The 27,865-nt window shown below is 33.2% G+C and overlaps 1 protein-coding gene across 2 annotated transcripts; it reads right to left on the minus strand.

The window, feature by feature from the left end:
- On the minus strand, positions 1–27,865 carry LOC128238180 (fibrillin-2-like). Of its 2 annotated transcripts, XM_052953804.1 has the most exons (45): positions 27,545–27,865; positions 25,533–25,718; positions 25,019–25,252; positions 24,186–24,317; positions 23,655–23,777; positions 23,226–23,350; positions 22,116–22,421; positions 20,975–21,185; positions 19,857–20,113; positions 19,277–19,490; positions 18,868–19,110; positions 18,429–18,578; positions 17,957–18,151; positions 16,341–16,592; positions 15,635–15,833; positions 15,218–15,387; positions 14,583–14,744; positions 13,919–14,041; positions 13,517–13,654; positions 12,147–12,260; positions 11,631–11,744; positions 11,069–11,329; positions 10,622–10,747; positions 10,182–10,307; positions 9,794–9,919; positions 9,339–9,470; positions 8,967–9,044; positions 8,475–8,639; positions 8,088–8,213; positions 7,720–7,845; positions 7,401–7,529; positions 6,535–6,657; positions 5,813–6,073; positions 5,472–5,581; positions 5,235–5,271; positions 4,849–5,127; positions 4,677–4,715; positions 4,444–4,556; positions 4,096–4,157; positions 3,755–3,909; positions 2,980–3,085; positions 2,663–2,679; positions 1,834–1,936; positions 1,245–1,330; positions 1–1,075 (listed from the first exon to the last, which is right to left on the minus strand). In XM_052953804.1, the coding sequence occupies exons 1-45, from the start codon at positions 27,615–27,617 to the stop codon at positions 1,035–1,037; spliced, it is 6,648 nt and encodes a 2,215-aa protein (XP_052809764.1). In that variant the 5' UTR covers positions 27,618–27,865; the 3' UTR covers positions 1–1,034. The 2 variants fall into 2 exon arrangements, with proteins under 2 accessions (XP_052809764.1, XP_052809765.1); XM_052953805.1 differs by lacking the exons at positions 22,116–22,421; positions 23,226–23,350; positions 23,655–23,777; ... (2 more) ...; positions 25,533–25,718; positions 27,545–27,865 and adding an exon at positions 20,401–20,435 and having other exon boundaries at positions 20,975–21,078.

A 27,865-nucleotide genomic window follows, 5' to 3' on the forward strand; every position in this document is an offset into this window, starting at 1 on the left:
CTGGTTAAACATATTTTATTGGGCAAATATACACTACATATCAACACAAATACATAAATGTATTCTTCTTCCAGAATTGGAACCGTCGATATTGTTCACAAACAATATTTCTTTTCTTAAGTAATGTTAATATTTAGGTAAAACAATATAAGTGTTAGTTTAATATGTAATATAAATCCACATTCTATCTTGTTTTAATAATTTCTTACAGACATAGGCAACACAATTCAATTCAAGCTGGTGAAGACGTCAATGCCTCAAACGACTTCAATAGTGTTTAATGCCAGTACTACCATCAAATCTAATAGCATCTGACAAAATGAATCTCTTGTAGAGATATGTTTGACACAAACCTTTGCAAAACTAAAAAAATGGAATTATAACGATCACGTGAGGAAACATGAAACAGATATCATTCTAGAATACACTAATGTAATAATTTAATAAAGGCAAATAAGAAAAATACATGATACAATACCGTATTACAACTTTTAACGGTGTGGTAGGATCTAAGTTATCGAAGAAGCTTTACAATAATATTATTTTCCGCAACAGGTTTCATTCTACCATTGTTCTACAGTTTCAATAATCACATAGTTTTTGTATATTGTTTAAAAATATATACAACACCGATGTTATGTAATATCATAGCGTGCCTTGATGAAAAAGTTATGTCAAATGGAAAGTAAAAACAGATTCCTTGCACAAGTATCTCGGTTAAAGTGTTTTTGCCTCATTAGAACAGTTCACGCGCAATTAACAATTTAATCCACTACATGACTGTATTGTATACCAAATTTATAGCTACGGGTAAAACCCGCTGAATTGAGGCTTTCAACCTTTCATTTGTGTTATCCAGGGTACATACTTTGTGTTCCAGTCATTCGAATGCAATCTTCGAGACTGTAATGGTTCAAACACGTTTACATGATTCACGAAGATTCACGTTGGACAATGTCATTTGATGTATATAATGTTGCTTGTTGCTTGTACATATATATCAGTATATCTATACTATCTGCAAATAAATACAACTAGTCCACACTTATGCGTGCTGATATATAACCACCGGCATCTGAAAAACCAGAACAACATTTTTATATTATCAAAATACACCATTAATTTCTGGAAACGTTTTTGAATATCATTTTGTAATTGAGCACTGCATAAGTAGAAACTAAGCAAATATTTCGTTTAAAAAAACTGCGTTACTAATTATTATGATACATATTCTAGTTATTCACCGTTGTAAGTTGTTAACTCCTCACTGAAACGAGTGGGGTTTAGGCCATTTTTTCTATTAGACGTTTGTTTGGATGAGATTGTGAAGCTGAAAGACATACAACACTATTATATAGTTACACTAATAATAAGAAGAAGGAAACTTTTATTTGTTTGATATTGCTTTAACAAAATTAATCTGGCGGCAATACCTAATGGATTCATGAATTGAATTACATTGTAACCGAAATATATAAATCGCAGGACTACAATAGGTGTTAATTGAGCCCAGCATTTATTTACAAAAAACACCTATAAAAGTCAATTAGAATATTGAATACAACGATCTATCCATGATTTCCTTCACACGCCGAAAGTAGAATGTTGTAGAATTAAACAGCATAAAACATCACTAATATTAATTAAAAATATCATTCGAATATTTATTTGCACTTTATCAACGGAATACGTAGAATATCGCTTTGCAATTGTCCTGTTTATCTTACGTACTAGATTAACTATGCTGAGATATACTATCACGAGTTTCAATAAATATACTTAAGTATACGCATTTCATTAACACTATATCTAGGATATCGGTTGGCCTTTTACCTGTTTGTTTTACGTCTTAGTGTAACTATGGTTACACAGAAGATAACGACAAAGACCAAGAATGCAGTTCCTCCAAATACAGATCCCATGATTATTGCCAGATCTAAAATATATAATTCAGGTATCTGATAAACGATAATGTGAATATTCTGATATTATAGCATATTATATAATAGCATATTATTTTGGTATCATTTGAATGGGTTTACTTGTAGAGAAAAACATATCTAAAATGTATACCGTTACAAATATTGCAAGCATTTTTGGGCTTCAAAGATGAAATGCAAATAAATACATCTGTAGAGGATTTTGGTCATGTTTTTCATATAAGTTATCAGCAACCAATATCTTTTCAAGAGATACCAACATTATATCACATCACGAGACATCCTAAGGAAGCATTTTTGCAAATACATTACATGTAATTTGATTTGACATCTTATTTACACATCGTATACTTTATCTGTTTAGCTATATTCAAACAGTTTAAAATAAACGATGCATTTTTACATAAATGCAAGAATCAAGATATTATTAGGTAACAGTTTCTGACTTACATGGTGAGTGCATGTTGTATGTGTGATGTTGGCAATGTTTGTCATTTGTTGAAAACATAGTTTTCTTAAAAAGAATGGCTTGAATTTTAAGTTTCATTTAATAAAGTTCAACATTTTAATTAAATGACAGAAACTCAGATACAGGCGTCTTAATGATGCTCGTTTCAAACTGCAGAAAAGTCACGTGGAGTCCATTAAACCTGTGCCTTAATTCCCACACTGGAATTGCCGCTTTTCGATGCAACGTTAATAATGATATATATTTGTATTACCATTTCGATTATCCTCGCTGAAACATAAAAATAAATCGTAAAAAAAGCACAACAAACTGCAATTAACAAGTGTGTAATAAATGTCCGTGTTTTTACACTTATTGAGACACAAAATAATACCATGATTATGAACCAAACAATAAAATAACTCGAGAATTGACATTATGACCTCTAGCTACCTTTTGATGAAAAACATATTGGTATTTGTAAATAATTGAAGATAAAACACTGTTAAATAAATCGAAAACGTTGTTAAATGATACCGGTAGGAAAATCCAAATGGCCTATTTGCGTATGTAATATATAACGGTCTTTACCAGCAATTAACGCGATCCTCCTTAACGCAACATTTGTAGCCCATGCCACAATGGCCGAACAGATCTTGGTAAAACTGGCATTTGTCGTCTGTATAGACCAATGACTCTGAAGACATATGGATTTTTAATTATAAGCAAATAATCGAAAACGTCATTCATGCCTCTTATGTCGGTAGGTAGGCCATATCAACTAGTTTATTTGGGGGAGGGGAGTTGCGTTAAAACAAATATTACAATAGGAATTTAATTCTAAAGTCAACCTTATATTCAAACAAACATCACAAAATGAAACATGCCAAGGCATTTCGCCACGGGTCGCGCCAAAACCAGTTACAGCCTTCTACAAAAACGTGACATTAATACTTCATTTATTAATCTATTTTGCTTAAAGCAACAGAGCAATTCAGTTGCTGGAGTTTGTTTGTTCAACTCATTTTCTATTACAAATTCCAGCTTTTAAGTTTTCAATTAAAACAACATTGCTTAAAAAACATTTCTTAAAGAATGAGTTTCAAATAAATTAAACATACACACACAAGTTCGTTAAATATCTGTCTTTGGACGGTTTCCATTATTTTGAACGATTCATAGAACTGCCTGGGTAAACGCTAGACTTAACATTGATTTGAGCTATATATCAACGACTCACAAACACGCATGTTTTCTGAAAACCGGGGGCATTTTTCATGTTCAATTTTCTTATACAATACACATGTACAATAGCAATTGTTAAGAATGGCAAATTAAATTTGAATTTGACAATAGAAGGTACTACCTGTAGATACACGCACCATGTCGCCATCAAATTCTAAAGTATCTCCCCGTGCCATTTTGAATAATGCATTTGCAGCTTCACCTTGTAATTTATCTTGTTCTTCAAATGTTGCGTTCATGCAAATGGTGTAATTCACATGAAGACTTCCTCTTTTCCTGAAAGATTTACCCAGTGGGCCGGAAGTTCACTAGATCTGTTGGCTTACCAAGCGATGTGTTAATGTATTTTCGTATTTAAATATTTTACTAATGTATAAACTCTCTAATCCAAAAAATATTGAACTTGATGAATACAAGTTAGGAAACAGATTCGTTAAATCCATTTAAATTATGGTTACCAACCTGATATCACAAATCTTTATTTCGACAAGGAAGTTGGTATATCTCTTCATGTATGAAAGAAGCTGAAAAGAATGTATATTGCTGTCACATATAGCATGCCTTTTAGTAGGGTGTTCATTATTTGTGGCCACTGGACATTTCATTATTACATTTTGACGTATATAGTATATTCTTGAACGATTTTAATATTCCTTCTGAGCCAATATATCGTAGAAGATAAAAACTAGAACGAGACATTACGATCAAATAAAGTATACTGAAACCAATCGCCAATAAATGTTTTAAACCAATACTTATGTGAAAAACTACAGAACAAGCCCAGTACACGTTTGCAATTATTAAACTCACCGAAGATGTTAGTTTTCTTTCAAATTGTCTGTATGTAGCACCGATATCCAGATTAACAGTCTCGTCAAAAGTAATATTGAGCATTGTTGTTAATGTGACAGCAACCGTGCAATCTGGAAAGCAAAATGCGCCTGTATGAAGGATAATTTCTTGGGAAGTACAAACTATATGGTAGGTATAAAACATTTTATTAAAAATAATGTCTAGTTAAAGGAAAGCTGTATCAAACGTACCTGTGATATTTTTATGACAATCTTCATCAAAACTAGTATCTGTAAAAAGAGTAAGTCATAAGTATCTTTTGCTATATGAAGGACTAGCTTATAATCATATGCATTTGCGTTATTACAATTAATCATAAAATACATGTGTATCTGCATCTATGATAGTAAGATGTTGAAATACCTTTGACGCAATTGTTGAATAAATCTAACTTATAGCCTCGTTTGCAGTCGCATGAGAAGTTACCCTCTGTATTGTGGCAACCTTTCAGTGGATCGTCTCCACATATTGTTTGAACTTTACATTCGTTGACATCAACGTTGCATGAAATTCCATCCCAGAACTTGTTACAAAAGCACGTCCCATCCTTTTCATCACATGACTGATTGCTATCAGCACTGTTTGTTGTGTTGCATTCACATATATATGCACAGTCGAGGCCGTATGAATTATTGATGCACCCTGCATATAATTGTATAGCACGTTTAATTTGTACATCCGATGGGATTTCCAAGATTACTAAGACGAACATATTATGCAATAACTTGATAAAAGTAAAGTATACGTACCTTTGCATGTGTCCGACTCGTTTCTTCGATGAAAACCCTGAAATAAAATGAATGGCCGTTGAATTATAGAACATACCAATATTTGTTGTGTTGATTACAATGTTACTTCAATATTATACGTAAACTACAGATAACTAACATATTACGTCCAATAATGAAGTAACATGAAAAACAATTATGGAACGAATATTGTTCAAATATTAATTTGCATTTATTCTTTACATTAATTTATTGTACCGTTTTGCAACGACATCGTCCATCAATATGATTACACGAAAAATGCGTCTCGTCTTCGAAGCATTCACAACGTCGACGACATGCCTCACCGAAATAATTTCGACCACATTCTTGAATCGAATTAACATACATTCATTGTTAAATGCATATTTCAATGTAAACAAAATGTATAAAGTCTGCTTGCAATGCAATTATTATAATTATTATTACTATTATTATTATTATTATTATTATTATTATTATTATTATTATTATTACATGTTTGAAAAGTGGGCTTCTCCCTTGAGTTTGTAGAATTGAAAGTAAAAAGGTGTCGAACATGTACGTATAATTGTACTTACTTGCGCATAGTGCGCCACCTGTTTTCTGGTAGCCGACGTGGCAATCGCATAAAAAGCCTCCGTATTTATTTCTACATGACGAATTTTCTGAACATGTGTGCGTACTTAGATGACATTCGTCAACGTCTTTGGAACAATCGTCACCGGTCCATCCTTGTTTGCATGTACAAGTTCCAACAACGTTATCACACGTGTAGGTATTCTCGGCCTCACAGATGCAAGTTGAACTGCAGTTTACTCCAAAAGTGCCTTTTTTACACGCTGTTGGATAAAAAGTAGCATAACTAATGAGTTATACATAGGCTAAATCACTGTAATCAATACGATTTGAATATATAATAAATAGTTTTAAGGTGTAATGAATCACCATTTATTTTGTTTTCTCGAGTGTGTGTTTAAAGTGAAACATGGCACAGGTGAGGCGGACATTTAGTGCATGGCACTGGTGAGGCGGACACTAAGTACATGGCACTGGTGAGGCGGACACTTAGTACATTGCACTGGTGAGGCGGACACTTACATATATAAATTCATCAATGTCGACATAATTTTAAAACGCGTATGCTTTGATAAAATAAACTGATATTTTGTTTTACCAAGAACCATAAAAACAAACAATCAATTGTTATAAGGGCAATCGCATTAACGCTTCGTTAATAATTGATATAATTGAAATATTTGTCCATATCCATATCCAAAAGGATGAAATTACATTTAAATACCTTCACATGATCTCCCATCGTTTGCAATGTGAAATCCATTGTCACACAGACAATCATATCCTCCTAGGTTGTCTTGGCACGTGTGAGCACAGTAACCATTTTCGTAATCGCATTCGTTCACATCTGTAAATTATAATTTGATTTTTGAAACATTCAGTGATGTGTTTTTCACATGCATTGAAGCAAGTTTATCCGATGTTGTGTTTTTAAAAAATAAACTGCTAGTAACGGTTTAAGCCATAAAACATTAATTTTCGAACGGAAATATTAAAATCTACGACCTGAGTTTTTGTCAGCAATCTTATATCATTGGTTCGCAGATATTTAGCAAAAATTTGCTCTTTCTAAGATAAAAAAAGAGGTTAAAATGGTCAGATCTGTGAGATTGCAGCTTTAAAAATAGATGAAACGATATCAGTGTTTTGCGATATGTGAAGAACATTATATGAACAATCATAATCAAATGAATGTTACTTTAAATAATAATACAATAAGGTATAATGATGTTTTACTTTTACAAAGTGTTTCAAGTCACCATCTTGTCCATACCCTTATAACTATATAAGCTATATCACCGTAATGTCCATTGCATCATCATCATAAACATCATCATTGAAAGGAAATCATGTACGCATTTATATTGTTATTACGATACATTAAATATATTAAGTATTTGTGTGAAGTAGTTAATGAAATCAAAATAAACTCAAAACAATAAATAAAGACATATGTAAAGTAATTTGAAGTACTTAGTTTTCATAATTTACTTTAATTTTGCTCTACAGCATGTTAAAGAATAGTACTAGTATGGCCTAAACTATTATAAATATTATCATGATTATTTAACTTTTAAAATGCATTCATACTTATGCAGGCACCAGTTGCTATTTGTACAAATCCTCTGTTACAAACACATTTAGTAATGTCTGCATTTTGTGTACAGATTGAATTTTCAGGACAGTTTTCAGCTTCAGCGGACTCACATTCTATCTCGGCTGAAATTAAATAGGAATATGATTGTAAATGGCATTTACATTGACATATAATTATGTAAACAAAATGTATCTGATAAAACATCGATAGCGTAATCATGTGCAAGTGTAACATTTAATTTGAAAAATAACAAACACAAACATTCTCAAAAGTATCATGTTAACCAAACAGTAGCCACTAAGTTTTATTTACCAAGACAAGAATGGCGGTCTGTTAGATCAAGCACAAGCCCTTCTTTACACGTGCATATGTATCCTCCCTGCGTATTTAGGCAGTTTTGTTCACATTGGTGAACTCCTGATTTGCATTCATCGACATCTGAAAAGCATTTAAATTACAAAATCATCTACGAGTATAAAGCATAAACACTGAATTAAATGCCTAAAACAATCGTTATACTGATTATTAATTATTCTACTGAATATGGATGCTCTCTAAAAATAAAATATGTTTAAACCAAATGTTGGTTGATGCAAAACAAAAATAAAAATGTTCTTACTACCGTAATACACTTAAATGATGTTTTGAAAGCTCATTATATGTTTCCCATGTAAATGTACCTGAACACGTTCCAGTTGTTATATTTAACATAAATCCATTGTAACAACGGCATTCGTAACCACCGCCTGTATTGCTACATACTTGGTCGCACTTATGAAGTGAAGCATCCGAACATTCATTGATATCTGTCAAACATAACATAATACATGTAATAGACAAACGTGCGTTTCTCGCCCTGAATTATCATATTAGTTTGTAATGTACTGGCCAAGTGCCGTTAAGTTCAAAATATTAAAGTAATTGATATTAATATGAATTACTTCTAAACAAAATATTTCTTTTTCAAATGAAAATCAATTATACGTGTATCAAAAAAAAAAAATAAAGCACAGGAAAATATAAACCACATTATTTGGTTTAAATTGCAGTAAAACTTCATGACTGACCTTCGCATATGTCCTCTGCCTTGACATACCCAGTGTGGCAGTGACAAAGGAAGCTGCCCAGCGTATTAACACACTCAAAGGTTGCTGGACACAAGTCTTCATAGTCACATTCGTCAAGGTCAATGTCACACTTATCACCAGCCCAACCGTCAATGCAGTCACAACCTACGGTTTACGACAAAAATATGGCTTTTATGTCTTACAGCAATGAAACATAACTTTCCATTCAAGAAATGCATCGTAGAAATTTATGTTTGCTGTTTACATATTAGTGCCATGAATGACATTATAAAAATATACATGTGCTTTTAGATTATAACAATCATGACTTCAGAAAGCAAAAAGGTAAAGCCAGGAAATTTTTAACAGTCATTATATGTATGACATGATTACATAGATACTATTGATGTGTCATTTTTAGATAATGGTTTGACAGATATTGAACAAGCGGAAGTGTTTTCAATTTTGAATAAATTTGATTGCTATACCAACCTTGTGTGTTGTCGCATGTTCCATGTAAACAGCTACAGGTTTGCTCACAATTATTTCCAAAGTGGTATTGATCACATTCTGTAAAATACAACCATGATACAGGTAAACGTTCATAATGAGTACGCTTATAGCATTACATTCAAATAAACTGTCTACGATGTTTATACAACGTAGCAAACAGGAACACAATTATACGACAAATGAAATTCAAGTTGGAGAGTGCTGCAGTTTTAAAGTATTATATAAAACTTCACAATAACGGTCTTGTATAAAGCGTTCAAAATACAACTTATTTACGCACGTTTACAAAAGTAAAATGTCATGAAATTAAAGATGATGTAAACAGTGAGACCATACAACTAACACTCTTACCGTAACACTGCCGACCATCATTGGAGAGTTTGTATCCTGGATTACACTCACAATTATACGATCCCCGAACGTTAATACAATTTTCTTTTGGCTGACATTCGTTTAATGTCCCGTTATCGCATTCGTTTATATCTGTAAGATTTTATCAACCTTAACGTATTAACTAGGATAACAATTTGATCTTGAATAATATCTTATGGACGACTAGCGACATACTCGCTTTGGAAAGATCTACGTCCCGGTTAACTGTAGCTTTTTTTGTAGCAATAGTGAGTGAAGCACTACCCCTAACAACGGATAAAGCGAAGTTGTCTTCTATAACAGACTACACTTTTCCCCATGATCTCGATAAACAAAAAGAAAATAAACAAACAAAGCACGCAGACGTTTGACATTATCAAGGTTTCTTGCACTTCACGTGTTAGATACTCTTATTATGGTAAAATAAAGTTTACCTTTACATGTTTGTGAATCTTCATCGATGTAAAAGCCAAAGTTGCATTTGCATTCAGCCACATCTTCCTCAACGACACAATAATGAGAGCAGTTTAGATTACTTAATTGTAAACATGGGTTCTTGACTGAAATGGAAATTATTGACCCAACAATAAAACGCACTGATTATAAACGCATCATTTTCGCAGTTACTGATCAAAAGTTCATGTGTATAATTGGGCTACTGGGTAATCAGGCATAAACATGGGCTTAAATTCAATGCATAGACATTAAGAAGCCAGTGAAAAAAGACGTTCAAAAATAGACGAAAAACACACAAAGAAATATATCTTTATTGTAATATCATTAAGAAGCATTATTAAAAACCAATTTGAATGTGTCTTTTACCTTCCAGGCATGATTTTCGGTCCTCGGCTAAGGTATATCCATAATAACAATAGCAGTTGAAACGCCCAGGAAAGTTTTCACACATCTGTTGGCATCCGCTTATTCCGAGTTTACATTCATCAATGTCTACGGAAGAAAAACTATCATGACTCCGATCCTAACAGCACATTATTACCAGGTTTGTTGAAATAAATCAATTGCCTTAGAAAATAATATTACATGCAGATACCAAACTATGTAGCATATTGTTTACTACATTAATATATATTTTCATTTAAAATGCTTTCGATATTTAACTCAGCCTTCTCTGAACAGCGGTCGAATAGCATTTCGGTTCACATAAGTCAGCTACACACTACCAAGATAACCTTAAGAAAACATGTTGGAAACAAATGTGTCAAAAGTATCAACACTATTTCTGGTGCCTAAATTAGCCATACCTATACAGTCTTCGTCCGATTGAACAAATCCTTTCGTACAATCACATGTATAACCACCCTCAGTATTGCTGCATAGCATATATTGTCCGCATCCATTAAATAAAGGATTTGTGCACTCATCTACGTCTGAAATATTTCATTTACATTAATGTATGTGGCGAATTGACATTACTACCGTAATAACTACGCCATATACGTCTTATTAAAAATATTTAAAAAAATCTTTAGCATCCTCTGCCATGAACAAAGATAAAACAATCCGCATTGTATAGTGTACACAAATTTCTGGTTAAACGCAATCATATTATCGTGTAACATTTCATTGGACACGTTAACAATCTGATCAACATATACTACTTTAACATAATGACATTAAATTAAAATATATGCTGTCAAACAGTAGTGAGGGACTAAAGACGTCTCAGATATTTTTTAAATATTCAATACCTTCACAATGACTACTCCCACTATCCTTGAATCCCATTAAACATTCGCAAAGAAACGATCCTGGTATATTGACGCATGTGTGGTAGGCATCAGAACACGGAGAAATGTGATTGTCGCATTCATTGAAATCAATATCACATCTATCTCCTTGCCAGCCGTTTTCACAGACGCAACCCTTCACTTGATGACATTCTTTCGTGCCGAGAGATGAACAGTTGCATGTGTCTTCACAATTTGTTCCAAAAAATGGAGAAGCACATTCTGCAAAAATTATTCTCGTATACTTTAAAAGAAGAATAATTTGGAAGTAAAAAATACGGATTTCGTAATAAAGATCAAGTTCATTGGCTTGGCTTGTAGGCGTAACAATATCGACGTCCTTTTGTACCAGCTTAAAGGCAGCTATCTGCTGACATTATTCACTAAGGTAAGTTAACAGATCCCGAAAGATCAGGAAATCAATGACTATACTGTGGACGAAACTTCCCCAATTACAACATTTACCAATTAATATATGTATTGCCGTTTTCATTAAAAATTAATCTCAAATTTATGACAATACCTTCACATTCTTTCAGTCCCTGTAATCTGTATCCGTCAAAACATCTGCATGAATACGACCCGATAGAGTTTGTACAATCTTGGGGACAAACATTCCTTTTGCATTCATCAATATCTAGGAATGAGACAGAAAAGATGACAAAAATGATTTCACTTATTCAAGTTTATATAAAACTAAAACACTAACAAAGATAAAATAAAAAGATCTTTAAAAATCATTTGCGTCTGTTGTTTATGTTTTTTAGTAATTTTGTCAACATTAAAAGAAACCTTGGCATCATTTTAATGGTTATTGCCATTGTTTAAGGTTGTTTAAACATACTTGTGCACAAAACGGAATTTGTTGTTGACAGGTTTTGATATCAGGTAAATTGGTAATAAGAAAATTTCAAATATTCAGATATTATTCAACTTGCTATTATTTTAATATTCGTAAATATAAACAAATAAAATGACAAACATTAAGAGTTCTAATTAAATCAAGTGTTTTGTTAATGTGAGCATCCCTATAAATTACCTGTACATCTCTTCGACTCTGTGTCTAGCTCAAAACCATTTTCACAAAAACATATCGATTCATTGTTCTTATTTCTTGTACATCCTGATGTATATGAGCAATCAGTACTACAATCTATAATAAAACAAGTATATTTCAGTACTGAGATGGGAATAAGGAATGATATGAAAAGAAAAAAAACACATTTTCCTAAAGAATGTAAACAATTTCAAATCGGAATAAAATGTCCTCAAAATAATCTTAAGATTTCCCTACTTCATAAAGGTAACTTAATATTTAAGTTTCCTCAAGTTAATGCATACTTTGATAAGATTTACCTTTTGCGTTTTATCTTTATTTAGGATTGTTGAGATAAGAGTGAGGTTTGTGCACATAAACTGGTTTAAACCCCCAGTAAATTTATGTTTTACTAATCGTTCCAAGGCGGTACCTAACAATCCTTAATAAACACCCCTAGTTTGATTTTTTAAAGTATATGTGTACTGTGTTGTTTGTGAAGTTTTGTGCTGTTGTTCCATGGGTCTGGGTTGTGATTTTTTGTTTTTATATTCTATGTCTTTGGCGTTTACCCAGTGCCATTAAACCGGGTTAATGTTAAAACTTTTTGCTACTGATCTTGTTTCTGTAGGTTTTCGCATTAATATTAAGATTTCGGATACTTCATGGAAATGTTGAAATAAGGGAAAACCATTTTGAAAATTTGACCGAATTTATATCAGTACACTTAAGGGAAGCTACCTGTAAATATCTGTACATAAATATTTTTAAGGATAGAATATGAATGTTACGGTAAATACATTTGGGGATTTAAAGTGGATACTTTTGGAAAAGAAAATGTAGTTTAAATGTAACATAACAAGATAATAATAACTTCTTGAGCGCATATAAGTTATATATCAAACGACTTTTTTAATTTGGGTAAGTTTATAAATACAACAATGGAGAACAAAATAGACTGCAATGTTCAATTGAGCATTTAGTTTATATTTTACATCAATGCTAATCTGTAAAAAAGTCGGATTCTTACGAGTATTGAAAAAGTATTTTTCTGAGATCTGTTTAGGTAAATCTTTAAAAGCATAAATGTTAGATAGATCTCTACATTTTAAGGTAAACATTAAATCTTTGAAAAACGCTATAATTCAAAAGTAGGCCATTTACAAATACTATTGATTAAACGGTAAAGCTTGCGCATCGCGTACAATCGGTCGGAGTACGAGGCTTTTAAGGCTGAGCCGGTCAATGCCCCTGACCCAAACAACAGAACCGGGATGCTTCCCAGTAAATGAAATCGAAAGTAAAGTGAGTCCATAAAAAAAACTTTCAGCTTACTTAAAGGAATTAAAATAAACAACAAAGTAACCACTTGCCATCGTTGCCTATCCTTTCACATTCATTCCTTGTATCGTCAAGTTTATAACCCGGATGGCATTTGCATTGAAACTCTCCGTTTGTGTTTTCGCAAATGTGAAAGCAGTTGTGGGTAGCTTCGTCGCATTCATTGATGTCTTTAGAGTATAACTTATCGTTTATATAGAATACCAACAAAACAATACATATACATGTTAATTTAAAACGGAACTACGTACCTATAGTTTCCAATAGAGTAACATTGTGCATTTATTGACGACGAGTTTAAGAACGCCTAACACATACTTACATTATTACTATGTTTTGTTAAAGTAAGAAACAATATTTATATCTGAAGAGGTATATTTTTTCTTCAAAAAAGAACGTTACAACTCATAGTTGTAGAAAATTGTTAATCATACCGACACATTTTCTCAAGTCAGACGATTCAGCTCTGTATCCATTTTTGCATAAACAAATAAAGGATCCTTCCGTATTAATACAAATTTGTTCACATGAGTTTGTGTCCGCACACTCATCGATATCTGAAAAGAACAAGAGGTCTGCATGAGTTTTTGTCCCTACGATCATCGATATCTGATATAATAAGATGAAACACGTCATTGCCCGTCCTTTTTCAGTCTGTCGAAAGGAAAATACATGTAAGCATTTAAGTACTGAGTGATGTAACTTGCAAAACATGTAAGTTCTGGAAAAAGTTAAGAAAGCACAACCTACATGGATATTTTAACATAGAAGTCTCGGTTTTATTGTAATTGTTTATATTGACAGCAATGAAAGAGCAGCAACGTCAACGGGCCCTAGTAACAACTTTATCTGTATCCCTTTTGTTTGAGCCATGAGCCATTTATACGTATACTATTGTCTAAAAGTAACTGCACTGCAGATTCCACGAGGCAAGTCTGCATTAACAACGTTCCATACTCGTATAGTGAACAAAGAGAAGTAATTAAGGCTATACTAACACATCATGTTTGCCATTAGCAGGCGAGCTAACACTATATATTTCATTACTGTATATATTTCAAATGATAATATGTGATACCCATATACACAATTCCATACCTTGACACCTCGCACCATCATCGATATAACCATCCGGACATCTGGAACAAGTAAATCCCGGCTCGTCTTCCAGGTGAAATTCTGCAGGTACATCGAAGCAGATACGTCCAATGGAACATGGCTGTCCAACACACCCGTCAATATCTAACTCACAGTCAAGTCCTGAAAAAAACAACACATCTGAGACCATTTTTAATGTGAAATTGGTAGTTAATCTGGTTGTTTTGGGGACGTCTTGTGCCATACGTTAATTGTCTGTTCAGCCTTTAGCAGGGCCTTAGTTAACGATTAGTCTTGGTACAGCAGTTACTGAGGCAACTTTGTCTCAATGTCAGTTTATAAAGACCCATGTATGGAATGAAAAACATAGCAGACTGTGTAACGAAGTGTTTTTTCGCAAATGAAAACGTGCACTGGAATCAATCATAGTTACAGTATATTTTATTAATTACAAATATACATGGTCAGCTGACTAGTCAACACTTAAAAATTACACCTAAAGGAGTATATTCAAAGAAGCAAAACATCATTCAGACATAGATATGAAAAGTAGCATGTACAAACTCTTACTATCCGTAAATATTTAACGAGATCATTGTTATAATACCTATCATTCTAATATTCATATGTTTCACCTGTATATTGTGCATAACAAAGGCACTTGTTATATTGAAAGAACATCGTCTGACTGCCCCGCATCTCCGTTTTGTTAATACAAAGGCCATGTCCACTACAACCGGTACACACTGTTATAGGGATGTTTGCAACGGGAGATATACCACCGTCTTCGGCCTTTACAATAAGACTGAAATGTAAAGAAATAAATCTTCCAAATAAAATGTTTAATATCTTATATTTAAATGATATAATCATGTTAATCTTCATGCAATCGATTAATTATATCTGTTTATTGATCGATAATACAATTCTTTTTATAACAAACCAAATTATGACAGCACACGAGTGCCTCACAACAAAATATCACTAAATTGCTATACCATGTATATAAACTTTTATAGATTCAACAGACACGTGAAAAATAGTTTTTTTACCGTAGACTTTCATCAGGCAGCCCGGGTATATGCTTATATCGTAAAATTCCTGTTGTTTGATTTACAAATACCGAGTATTTCAATGTTCCTAACACTTCAATCTCTGTAACATCACTGCCAAATTGCAACCGACACTCCGCTTCCTCTCCAATCCAAACGTCCAGTCGACGACATGTCATAAGTTTTGGAACGCTCCTATCTGTTTCGGAACAGTATGACTCAGTTTTAATCTTTATTTTTTAATTTTATTATATTTGTATGGATGGAGTGTTAACACTGAGCATGAAAAGTATCGATATAATTCGTTTCTTCGTAGAGATAGTTTCAACGTAAGGCAAATCTGACATGATCGACACGTAATGTATCATAATATAAAACAAATTTATGTAATATGTTTTAATATGTTTAATACATATCGACCATTTTGATATGGTCGGTCTGTTATTGAGTGTCCGTTTGTCTTTATTTTGCCTCTTTACATATGGCTACAAGACGTATTCCTTAAGTTGCATGATCAATATACCTTGTAACCTTGTAACACTTGTAAGAGGCCGTCATTAACTTAAATTTATCGGCCTCTTTCGAGTAAAACTTAGAGAAATGAACTATTTACAATACGCAATGGACTAGATGTAATATAAGCTACTTGTGTTAGAATAAGTGGCTTACTGGAAATTGACAAAGACTGTTAAAACATACTCCTTACATATTTCAGTCTTCGCTTCTTTTGCATCATTTGTTGTCTCATGCGTTTGCCTTGAAATGTCTTCATTTTCTGTAAACACTTGATCAAATATACAGGCGAGGTCCTGATCCCCGCCACATGTCTCGCTTGCTGCCTTTATAATTTCCACTGGAACTGAGTCTAGGAAGCGAGGGATAAAGGAGCTGTTGTGGTAATTACTGTGGTTCTTCTTGTCACTATACCGGAATGCGGAGTTCAAACCATCTATCTCCCCTGTGAATTTAGAATAGACAGAAACATTTCTCATTTATATGTAACTAAGAATATCCCTCTAAATGCCTGGAAGATATTTGTTGGTCAGTTCACCTTTTAAAGATAGTATCGTTACTTTTTAATACATATTAAATAGGGATGGCAACGAGTACCCGAGTACTGGAGTACTCGATCGAACGTCCGAGTACTCGAGTACCAAATCACTACTCGAGTACTCGGATAAAATCTCTAAAAATCACCAAATACAAGATTAATAGACAAAATATCAGATCTCGTTAGTTGCCAAGAGGACAATTTACGGTCCATCTAATCCCCGCTGTGTACACAATTGACCTCAATCAATTAGTTGACAGTTGTTGTGATAGTTGCAAACTGTCAACAAACGACCCCTGTTTCAAATTAGCACTGATGTCAATTAGCGAAGTTTTGATAGCGGTACTTTCACCTACACATTTCTATTGTATACCAATTAGAGAGCTTCCACCAAACAATGGATCCTAACGAGCGAAAGAGTATCGACCGTTACGAGAATTGATTTCTTAATGGGCGTATTTTAACTATTTTTGCAATGATTATCACAATTGATTGGTTGATATTTTAAATCAAGACTTATGAATATTAATGAGGTAAATTACACAGTACGAAAAACTATCATTAAAAAATAAAATTGTAGAGTAAAAAACTCAACAACTGAACTTCGAATTGAATTTCGTTCACTATTTTTATGTATGCTATTAATTTTCGTTCATTGTAATTCTGATTGTTGTTCATTTCTGCAGTGCATACTTGTATAAAATGAAACGAATAAGACAAATTAAAAGCCTGAAACAACATTTGTTTTCTTTTTATATCTTTTTTTGTTAAAATAGTAAAAAAGCATTAATGAAAGTTTACTTCCACAAACGTAAGGCCTAACAGTCACTGTAGAATAGACACACGAGGTGCAGACCGTCACAATTAGTAGGCGCAAACAGAATATACGTTTTCCAAAGAGAAAACAAGCGTACAAAAGTCCGTATTTGATTGAACTTGTTTACTAAAACAATACGACAAACGCACAATATACGTCATTAACGATGCATGTATACATAATCTTGTCTCTGCGAACACATATTCAATTTTTCCGAGTTATCGAGTGCCCGAGTACTCGATCGAACGATCGTCCGAGTACTCGAGTATTAATTTTACTAGTCGTTGCCATCCCTAATATTAAGGTAAATTGACTCCAATTTACTTGTTTATAAATATTGGCTTGCAATTCGTTTACGCAAATACGTTTTCATTTTCCCCTGATCGTGCAAGTTAGTATGATATCATCACATAATCTTAAGCAAAACATGGGTTGAAATAAAGTATTCACTTACACATTTGGCCATATTGAAATATTTCAGATTCGCTGATATTGCTGTTAAAAATCTGCTCGCCAGGAGTTATAAAGTCGTTGTCGGGTTCTCCATCAAAATTTCCCAACAATCCTCGCACTTTCCCTTTTAACGATGCGTTGACGGTTGTTTTTAGTGCCAGCATCCCATTGCCAGTAAATATACTCAGAGCCACTCCTGAACATTTTAAACATGATGAAGAGTTTTTCATATTTTAAATTATTAACTGCGATTAAATGCAATGCGTCATGAAACATGCTGCCTTATTTACCACCAACGTCGTAATTTTTCATTACCTTGTACTTTGACATGGTTTAGTAAGCATTATAAACCGTTTCCTCTCTATTTTGTGATTCCAGTCAGAATGTATTTATACTAACATAAAATCAACTTGTATAGAACCAAAGTCTTTTTGATTTAAAAATAAAATAAATAAATTTACCGAACGGTTTACCTGATTTAAGGAATTCAATTTCAAGTTTCGTTTTGTTCTTGTTGTCAACATGTTTAACAACAATAAGCGTATTGTTTTCCGTTTGCAACGTTAAGGAATTGTTTGCATGGTCCACAGTTCGATCGATATCGTTGACATACAAGATGAGGCCTGTAAGAAATCAAACGTACTGAAATAATATCAAATAAGGGATTCTACGATCTTGATATAAACAGTGTGCTTCAGTTTTGAAATATATATGAGCCACTAAGATATATAGTAAATCTATCTTTTTAGAAGGTATTTCCATATCTATTCCATATTTCAGTTAGTTTTAAAAAAGGGTTAAAACGCTAATGTCTTTCAATATTTACTTCAGATATGGTCAATTCATGTTTTATAAGTATAAATAAATGACTGGAACCAGACTGATATTTTGCAGGTAAAACTTTTTATTTACCGTTCCGTTTAGTGTTGAGCTCCACGTGTACAGAAGATCCAGAACTGTCCTTGGCAGCAAATGCTGTGTATATTGTGGCATCCGTTAAAGTGTTATTCAATGTAACAGCCCGCTCTGTTCTTGCTTGTAAATTAAAGGTGTTTCCTTCAAAGTTGTGTTTTAAAAGCGTGTATTCTCCGAGTCCATTGAAGATAAACTTCTTTCCATCCAGTGTAAGAATGTGGGGATCACCCCAAGATACCGCTAAAAGTAATTGATATTCTCCAAAAGGTAATATACACAAACACACACACAAGCATGTTAATTAGTTGATTTAAGTTTCCAAAGGGGATATTTTTAGAACAATATCGCAAGTGTAAATGTCGAATGCTCAGAGAGCCATTTTCCTAAATTATAGCTTACGGCTTACCAAAGTCAAACCAAGTATTTCTATAACATTCTCCAATGGGACGTAATTCGTAGTATAGCTGACAGTAACTTGACTTTAAACAGCAAACGTTCTTAGGAAACAGGTCATGTAGTTTGTGTTGTTGAGGGAAAAGATCTGGATGAAAAGTGTACAATCCCCCCGCAAACGGAATTTCGTCTGTCCATTGTCCTGAACTTCTTTCATAGCAGCATACCTATGAAGTATTATATATGTATATCATATTAAAACCTTATTCCATTTATCTCTCAGGTTCTTGCTAGCGAACGTCGTCATTGTGTGCCTGGTTATATGTTTTTTTTCAGTCGAGCAAGGTGCGTAAGACGACAGTAATTAACGTAAGTAATTTGCTTTACAAAGGTGCATTATCTTTAATTTTCACTTGCATATTTTAGGCAATAAGTATATCATTCAAAGTGAGCATCGACACAATGACTATCGACGCCTCCTACGTCATTCATGCCGTAACAATATATTTTTGCCTTCTTTCAAAACATAAACCATTACGAACTAAATAGTACAAAAACGAAAGAACGGAGAGTATGTAAACGTGTTAGTTTACCTTGCCATATAATCCTGCCCTGAAGGTTGGAAGAAGTTCTATGCAAATGGTTTTGTCATTAGTTGTCCTTTTGCCTCTGGCTAACGGATCTTGTTCTGCTTTCTCTATGCTACAGGGACACTCAGGGAGCATGCTCATTATTTTGTTATATTCTTCTTTCTTATGTTTGTTGTTTATATACCAATCCACACAATCCATGGCAAAGCTTTGGATCTGTCTATTTGCCGTTATCTTTTTAACGATTAAGCCATAAATGCCTAAAACAACAACAATTTTTTTTCGAGGTTTGGAGAGTAACATGACCTTAAATTGTTTAAAATAGTATCATTGCATATACTTTTTTTAAATTATTTGCTCATTAAATTTTCGTGTTTTAATTCGTGTTTGCGCTAAAAATGTAGGGTGTAAACGCTACATATCATACTTGTGTCCAGAATGTATCGATGTTGTTTTTTCTTCGATACAAATAAAAATACACGGCCACGCCTAGTACAAAATATATTATCAAGACTGTGTGTAGATGCCGAAGATTAAAGGGACTCACTCATGTCTTTACACTGTTTTTTAACGGTTATTCAACTGAAAAATATAACAATTTTACTCTTTCATACCGAAAATGCAGAAGGAAAAAAAAACTTGTATTAGAAATATTCGGGGTTTAGAAGGATGCGAACACACGCTGGTACAGTGAACGATCAATTAAAAAATGACTACAAAACCTCACGCCCACAAGGACTCGAACACAAACATATGGATAACATAACATGTAAACCTTTTTTTGAATCGTGTTGCCAACGCTATTCAAAAAGACAAAATTTGAGCATATATCAACATATGTCAAAGGATTCTAGCCGTCAGTATCTTTGTTTTAACACTCCAAATGGTTTGCCACACTATTTCGTCATACAAAACAGTGCCTTTTACAAAACCATTAGCAAGTCCCTCAAGCAGAAAGCGAGAGACACACAATGCACTTCACAACACGTTAAAAATATACTTCACGTGCATTGAAATATATATTTTAAACGTTGTAGTTACTGCATTTAAACGGGCATGAACTCATATTAAGGTTTAACTAGGGATTTGAATTAAAGAATTATATTATCAATAAAAAATACCTTTAGTATTCGCGTAACGATCCATTCGTAGAATTGGCTTTTCAAATGAATACATATTTATATAACTAAAGTGATTGTTGCTTATAATTCCAGTGAACACATTGGGTTTGTTTTCGCGCTTAACGTTCCATAGCATATGCTTATGCCCGTAAATGAAGATGGAATATGTCACTCGGCCGTCGGTTACAGCAGCCATCTGAAAAGTGCTTGTCTGAAACAAATGGTTGGAAATATAGCATTTATTGATTAAATCAATCAACAATCTGTTTATATTGACGGAGTATGAGGCTCTACACAAAAGCACCTACATTTTGAAATACATACATATCCCAATAAACAATCGAGATTTATCGAACAACCAAATTTTATTCTGTTTTTATCTGGTTGGATTGTAAACAATTGTTTTCAAGCACATTTGAACTTTCATACTTATTGTACTTCAAACTTCCCACTTGCTAGATGTAGACTTAAATCTAGAACAAAAGTTTAAAACATCTACGAAGGAATGATTTACATAACCATATACTTATATGTACACCTGAACTTCCATTCCTGAAATGACCTGGATTTCAGCAATTGCTTTATCAATCGATGAACGCAACATTTTCGGATATGTTCAGATCGTAATTCATCGCATAACAATACACATGAAAAATATTGATCTTGTTATTGTTTGTATTGTGCCAAAAGGTCCCGTAAAATACAAATCAACATTTTAGAAAGTGTTGATTTATTAAAGTTTCAATGTATTGTTGCCATAAGTGCTTCAATTTTACGTTTAAAAGTGATTTCAAGTGCTTGATCTTTTCCCGCGTTATTGTGACGTCATTTGAATAATGTGTTTCCGGTTTCAGTCGGGTCGTTCTCTTTACAGAAAGGGTAAGAAAGGATTACTGAAAGGTTTTCTTAAATGAAATGAAGTATTCTTTTAAATGATTATTGAATGAAATAATGAACTAATGGTGTAACTATGAGTAATGAATTGCGGGATTGATGTCATTATCGGGGATATGAACGCAATTGGGCTGGTCAAAGTACTGCGTGGTTCGGACTCCACACACTTTGACCAGCCCAATTGCGTTCATACCCCGATAATGACATCAACCCCGCAAATCATTCCTTAAATAAATGCAAACAATACCTGTTCGTCTTCGTATATCTTCTGATATGGAATCATGTTCGACCAACTTGCAATAACTGCAAACTTTATATCAAACGCCGTGTCGGCACTAGCAAGGGAGACAATTCTCCGCAATGTATTTATATCTGCATTATGACGTAGGTCACTGTTTTGCAATACATCAACAACTCTATATGAAACAGTTCCATTCGCGGTGTCAACATAGAATGGTGCTAAAATTACTGTTTTATCGAATTTGTCTGTCATTCTAGGTGGATTTGGATTCGTATATTTGATGCCAATGCTTGCGTATCCGTTTTTGCAAATCTATAAATATGGAAAAAAATACATTCATTTTGTAACTGTTCAATTAATATAAATACTTCATCGAAATGCCTGGTAATTACCTGTAATATTATTATTATTTAGAAGTGTTTATGTGAAAATATATGAATGTATCTAAGGACATGAACATTATCAAAATAAAATCACACCATACTATTGGTCTAGTCAATTGTTAAATATATATGTTCATATTTTTCGATTCAATAAAATAAAAAAAAACCACACACCTTTATATAAACAATGTATTTTGCTTGATCAAGAAACTTACTCGTCGAAATTTTACAAATTACCGCAACTTTACAGCAAACTGGATAACTTTTGTATAAAAAGTCAATGGGTGAGTACATGTCCTTATTTCAACTGTATAAATGATAAGCAGTTATTATTGGGCAGTACTGACTAATCAACCTTTTATGTAAATGTTCTCAAAATCAAAACAATAATACGGCAGCAGATATCGAAGTATAAGGTGAACGCTACTGTTATAATGATGATGTTTATCACCACCCACTCGATCAGGTAAAACGGTAATTTACGTTACACGTGAACATTTCTATACATTGTATTTTATATGTTGTATTATGGAAATTAATATTGTGTGTTAATGAAGATCTCTGTACAAGTCGAAAAAACTCCTGTGAGTCTTACTGTCTGTCTGCTGATGGTCAACTATTGATGCTACATTTTAAAGTTTATGTGAGAATGAAATATGTGTTAACTATAGCATTGGAATTTTATTTTTTACGAAAAGGTTTAAAAAGATATATGCATGTATATTGTACTCACAAACAAAGTGTGATAAAACTTATCTCCAACAGGTAAACCTGGTCCAAAGCTTATTTCACTGCTACACAGTTGTTTATGGTCAAGAATGGTGTCGTTCGAGTCGAGACCGGACGGCAATAATGGCACTGAAATCAACGATAAGTATGTTTAGGTAAGATAACTTTGGTGCAACTAATGTATTTAATTTGATAAGATCATTCTGTTTTGCACTTCCTTAGTAGAAATCAGTACTTTGTCTTTGTTTGAGACACTATGAGAGATGAGACCTTGTAGTGATCAAACCCACAACCTCCTGGGTTACGAGGCGATCATATATACCAATTTAATGAAAGCTTATTCTAAAAATGTCAGTATTTCATTGAAACGTGTGTGTTGACTCGAAACTAGTAACAATTGATTTGACATAAACGATTAAAAGTCATTACATACTTTTGTCACATATTTGTGATTCGTGGTCGTAAAATCCGGTTTTGCAAGAGCAGTAGTTGTTTATACATAAAGCTCCATGCGTGACACAATCGTCGCTTGTTGTACATTTAGTCCCGGCGCCGGCTGCAAGGTTTAAACAGGATCATATATGATTACATTTTAGACGGTAAGCGTTTTCTAAGTAGTTTCTGTGGATTATCTACAAACAAGAATTTACGTTTTGAAGAAAGGAAAAAAACAACAATAGGCAATGTTTGCTTAGTCAAATAGAGAGATAACATGAGTTAATGGTTCTAGAAATACCGCCTTCATCGGTGATAGGAGAGTGCGTTGACTGTGTTGCACATGTAACTGTTAAACAATAGTCTAAATCAAACGAAGATGTATTATTTGAATGTATGTTGTGTAATCGAAATATCACTGTTCCCGTACGTTTGAAAAATAATATGAACAGTCCAAATGAATCAAAACCGTCTTAATAATTATATTTAAGTTTTATTCTCTTTCTCCTTACTACTAATAAACGTTTACCTTTTGCAGTACATGTATCTATGTTTGTAGTTTTATCAAAACCAACTTGGCAGTCGCAAACTCCCCCAGAACAGACCGAATTATTAGCATTACATTCTGAGTGGTCGACACAAACCTCTCCCAGCTGTTGATCTAAAACAAATTATCAAAATGTCACGTTCCTCCTGATAAAAAAAAAACGTTTAAGGTATTCGATGTACAAGAAATTGGTGGTTTAATGCCTGGCTTCTCTATTTTATTTTCATATCATTAGAGGTGGGGATATGAGTTGAGAAAAAATTAAAAAATATATACTGAAAGACGTACTACAACAAGCCATTTCTCTAGAAATATAGCATGATATGCATATTCACGTTCAAGTTTAGTTAAAATAAGAACAAATATACAAACTGCACAATCCTTATCTATAGCGTATCTTCTGTAATTTATTTTACACAATAGTAAACCAAAAATAAATGGTGTCACCAGACATTAAAATATACCATTACCGCCGATGGCTGTTTTAAATGACAAGCTAAGTTGTGCATTGGAAACCTTAGGAATTTCTTTACTAAGATGGATAAACAAACATCAATAAACCAGTATAAACTATACAACATTAAATAGGTTAAAAACAGTTATAAACCAGATTAATTTTGCGATTTTTTTAATTCTGCAAGATGATGAAGGCCGAATGGCCGAAACGTTGTTTCATAAATAAATAATTTGTGTTGAAGTTGGACTTCTTTAATTATCACCATATTTACTAAGATGGAGAACGTATTTTCAAAAATGTTTGTAAAATAGTACTTATTACTCCTTAACAAAATCTGACAAAACATATAAGAACCTACTTTGGCAAATAAACTCCTGTATTTCGTCACAGTCTTTGTCGTTCATCTTATATTCTTGAGAAGGATATCTTTTCATCTCAATACAGTCTTCTCCTGTAGATGCTCCGTTAGGCTCACCATCCCCGTAAAATTGGTCATACATTCCTCCCTGAGCCAAGTGGCCATCCTCCCATGTGAAAACACCGTTGAAAAGTTTAGCGCCTAACCAAATCCCTGTTGCGCATGTCCCTCCTACTTTAATGAACAAACATTAATATTTGTTATTGTTTTTGCGATTACTTTCTGTGAAGTTAAACGTAATTATATGTATCACATTAATACTGTACAAACATCAGAAATTAGTTTTAGACTTAGTAAAATAAAAATGAATACCTTCTTAAAAGGCAAATAATGATCCTAGAGGAGATATGAGGAGATATTGGGTAAGACATTGATTTAGTCCGCTTTAACCTATGGTGAGACTCATACGAAAACAAGACCTTCACCAGCTCACCTCAGATCAATTTCAAATTACCTTTGTCTGAGGAAATTTTCTCTGATATGTTCCGTGCTAGGATATAATCATCAATGTTTGCGATTTTAAATAATCTTCCTTTGTTTAGTTTGCATGTTTGTCTTGCAATCTCCCACGTCTTACAGGATGTGAACGCTCGATAACATCTACCCCCGGTTCCCGCTTGATATCCATTCGAACATGACACTGAATAATATCATGTAAGCTCCTTATAAACGCATAAGGATCGTAGCCCAATAGGGTGTTGCAATAGGTATAACTAGAGTCAAACGTTCGGTTACCGGTTACGAGCGCGACGGTATATCTAGATATTGACTGCGCGGTTATGGCATACTCAAACCGAGAGTAAATTTCCTTTCCCTACTGCTTCCTGTCCCACGTTTTTCAGATTTTGTCACTGTTGTGTTATAATTCGTAGTGCATACTGCCCGAATTTAACCCCAGTTTCGGATGATAACTGTCTAAAACCTTGTATCAATATCTGGTCAGTGTGCACGTGTTTGTTGATACTTTTGGATTTTACATACTTTTCTCCCTTGTTAATGTGCAACTCACAACACGAAGTATGCTTACAAACATTAGTTATTTATACGTTTTAGCTCTTTAAAACCTAAATGGGTTTTATATTATATTAATTGACATGGTAAAGGAACGATGTATTGAGTATTGGCTCGAACTGATAAACCACGGATCCAAACCTGAAGCGCTTCTTACTCAGTTAAATTAGCGTTTTGTTAATGTTATTGCAAACTAAGATCGTTACACTTAAAAGAACCGTGATTCACTTAGGTTAAGGCGATTTAAAAAACGACTGAGGGAGTTATTACCTTGAACGGTAAATTGTCACAGTTACTCAATGCTTGATTAGTCACACTGATATAATCAATGCAGATATAAAACGCTTGCATAATTAAAGTGCTAATACAGATGTTATATGCTTATTAACACATTAATTTGAGACAACACTGTTTTGCTTAAATCTGTTTCCTTATCACCCCGGTGTACAATACACTTGCGGCACATTTTCTATAATAAAATTTCAGGTTAAAACAAGAGAGGCTTTAATAAAAGAAAAATATGGTTCTACACAAGCATTGGCTTTTTTAAGATTGCATTGCTCGCTGAAATAGGTTTTGGGGAATTTTTAACTTTGTTTAAAACAAGACGGTATTTTTTTAAGCAAAACGGTTAAAATTAATTTTAAATCAAGAGAAAGTCATTTATATTTGTAGAATTTTTTTTTATTATTTTGCTTTAAAACGTCGATGTCCCAACGCGGTACAAACAAAATTAGAAATTGTAATACCATTTGGCTATATCAGTTTAATTATATTTGTTGATGATTTCATCATTTATGTATCATTTTTGGAAGCAAATATATATCTTGATACTCTTATACTATTTTGTTTACCAAAATGTTAAAAACATAAATGATATAAATGATTGTTCTTGTCTCTTTGGTTGTATTGTGTTTTTTTCTGCAAATAAATCAGAAATCGGGCTACGTTAATTCAAGTTTAGATAACATTGCTATTTGACATGTATTTTTTTTGAATCTAGGAAATAATACAAATTAAAAATTATCAAACTGAAAATAGTTTGAAATGATGACCATGGCAGTCTTACTTTCTTTAACATCATCAACTCAAATTACCTATATGCAAAAGTACAAAAAAATGCCCTCAATCTATGTACAATGGTGATTAATTACAAATAACTCCAAAAAATACAAGTGCTCCTTTTACCGGTTTAGCCTTGAAAGCAAAATTCATTTCGAATCATATCACATGCTTTGCGAGCCTTTTTATAACATATACTTACGATAAAGGCACTCCGTGCCATCTGGTGAGGAGATCTATCCCTCAGGACATTCGCATGAACTGTCAACCGCATAAGTGCAGCATTGAACGAAATTTATATCAAATAAAACGTTCATTCAATAGCATTTGCTTTTACTAACGTAAGAAAGGAAAAAAGAGTCATCTTTATTTTGTGAATTAAACAAATCTTACCTATACTGCTTGTTCTTTGAATCAGCAAAGTAAGCACGTAGATGAACAACGCAGTATAATTAATTGTTATCATGTTCTCAGCGTGTACTTTTCGACCTTTATCTTTAGTCTGTTATATCCCGTCTAATACGTGTTTGCGGACACTGCCTTCATCATAATCACTTTGTTAAAACGTTTGTAAGATACACACACTCCTATCTATTTAACCGCACTGAAACATTAAATTAACATTTGCGCATTTGGAATTTGAAAAAATCGAACTAAGACAATTATTTGTAATAAATGAATATGTGCATTAATGCCATTTACTAATTCATTTTA

The sequence above is a fragment of the Mya arenaria genome, chromosome 6, assembly GCF_026914265.1.
Source record: "Mya arenaria isolate MELC-2E11 chromosome 6, ASM2691426v1".
Taxonomy (NCBI): Eukaryota; Metazoa; Mollusca; class Bivalvia; order Myida; family Myidae; genus Mya; species Mya arenaria.

Excerpts from the sequence above, each read along its gene's own strand:
- LOC128238180 (XM_052953804.1), bottom strand. The coding sequence starts at position 27,617 with ATGATAACAATTAATTATACTGCGTTGTTCATCTACGTGCTTACTTTG. Across the intron at positions 19,491-19,856 it reads GGGCAGGATTATATGGCAAG|GTATGCTGCTATGAAAGAAG; the intron begins GTAAACTAACAC and ends AATACTTCATAG. Across the intron at positions 9,920-10,181 it reads CCGAAAATCATGCCTGGAAG|TCAAGAACCCATGTTTACAA; the intron begins GTAAAAGACACA and ends TTTCCATTTCAG.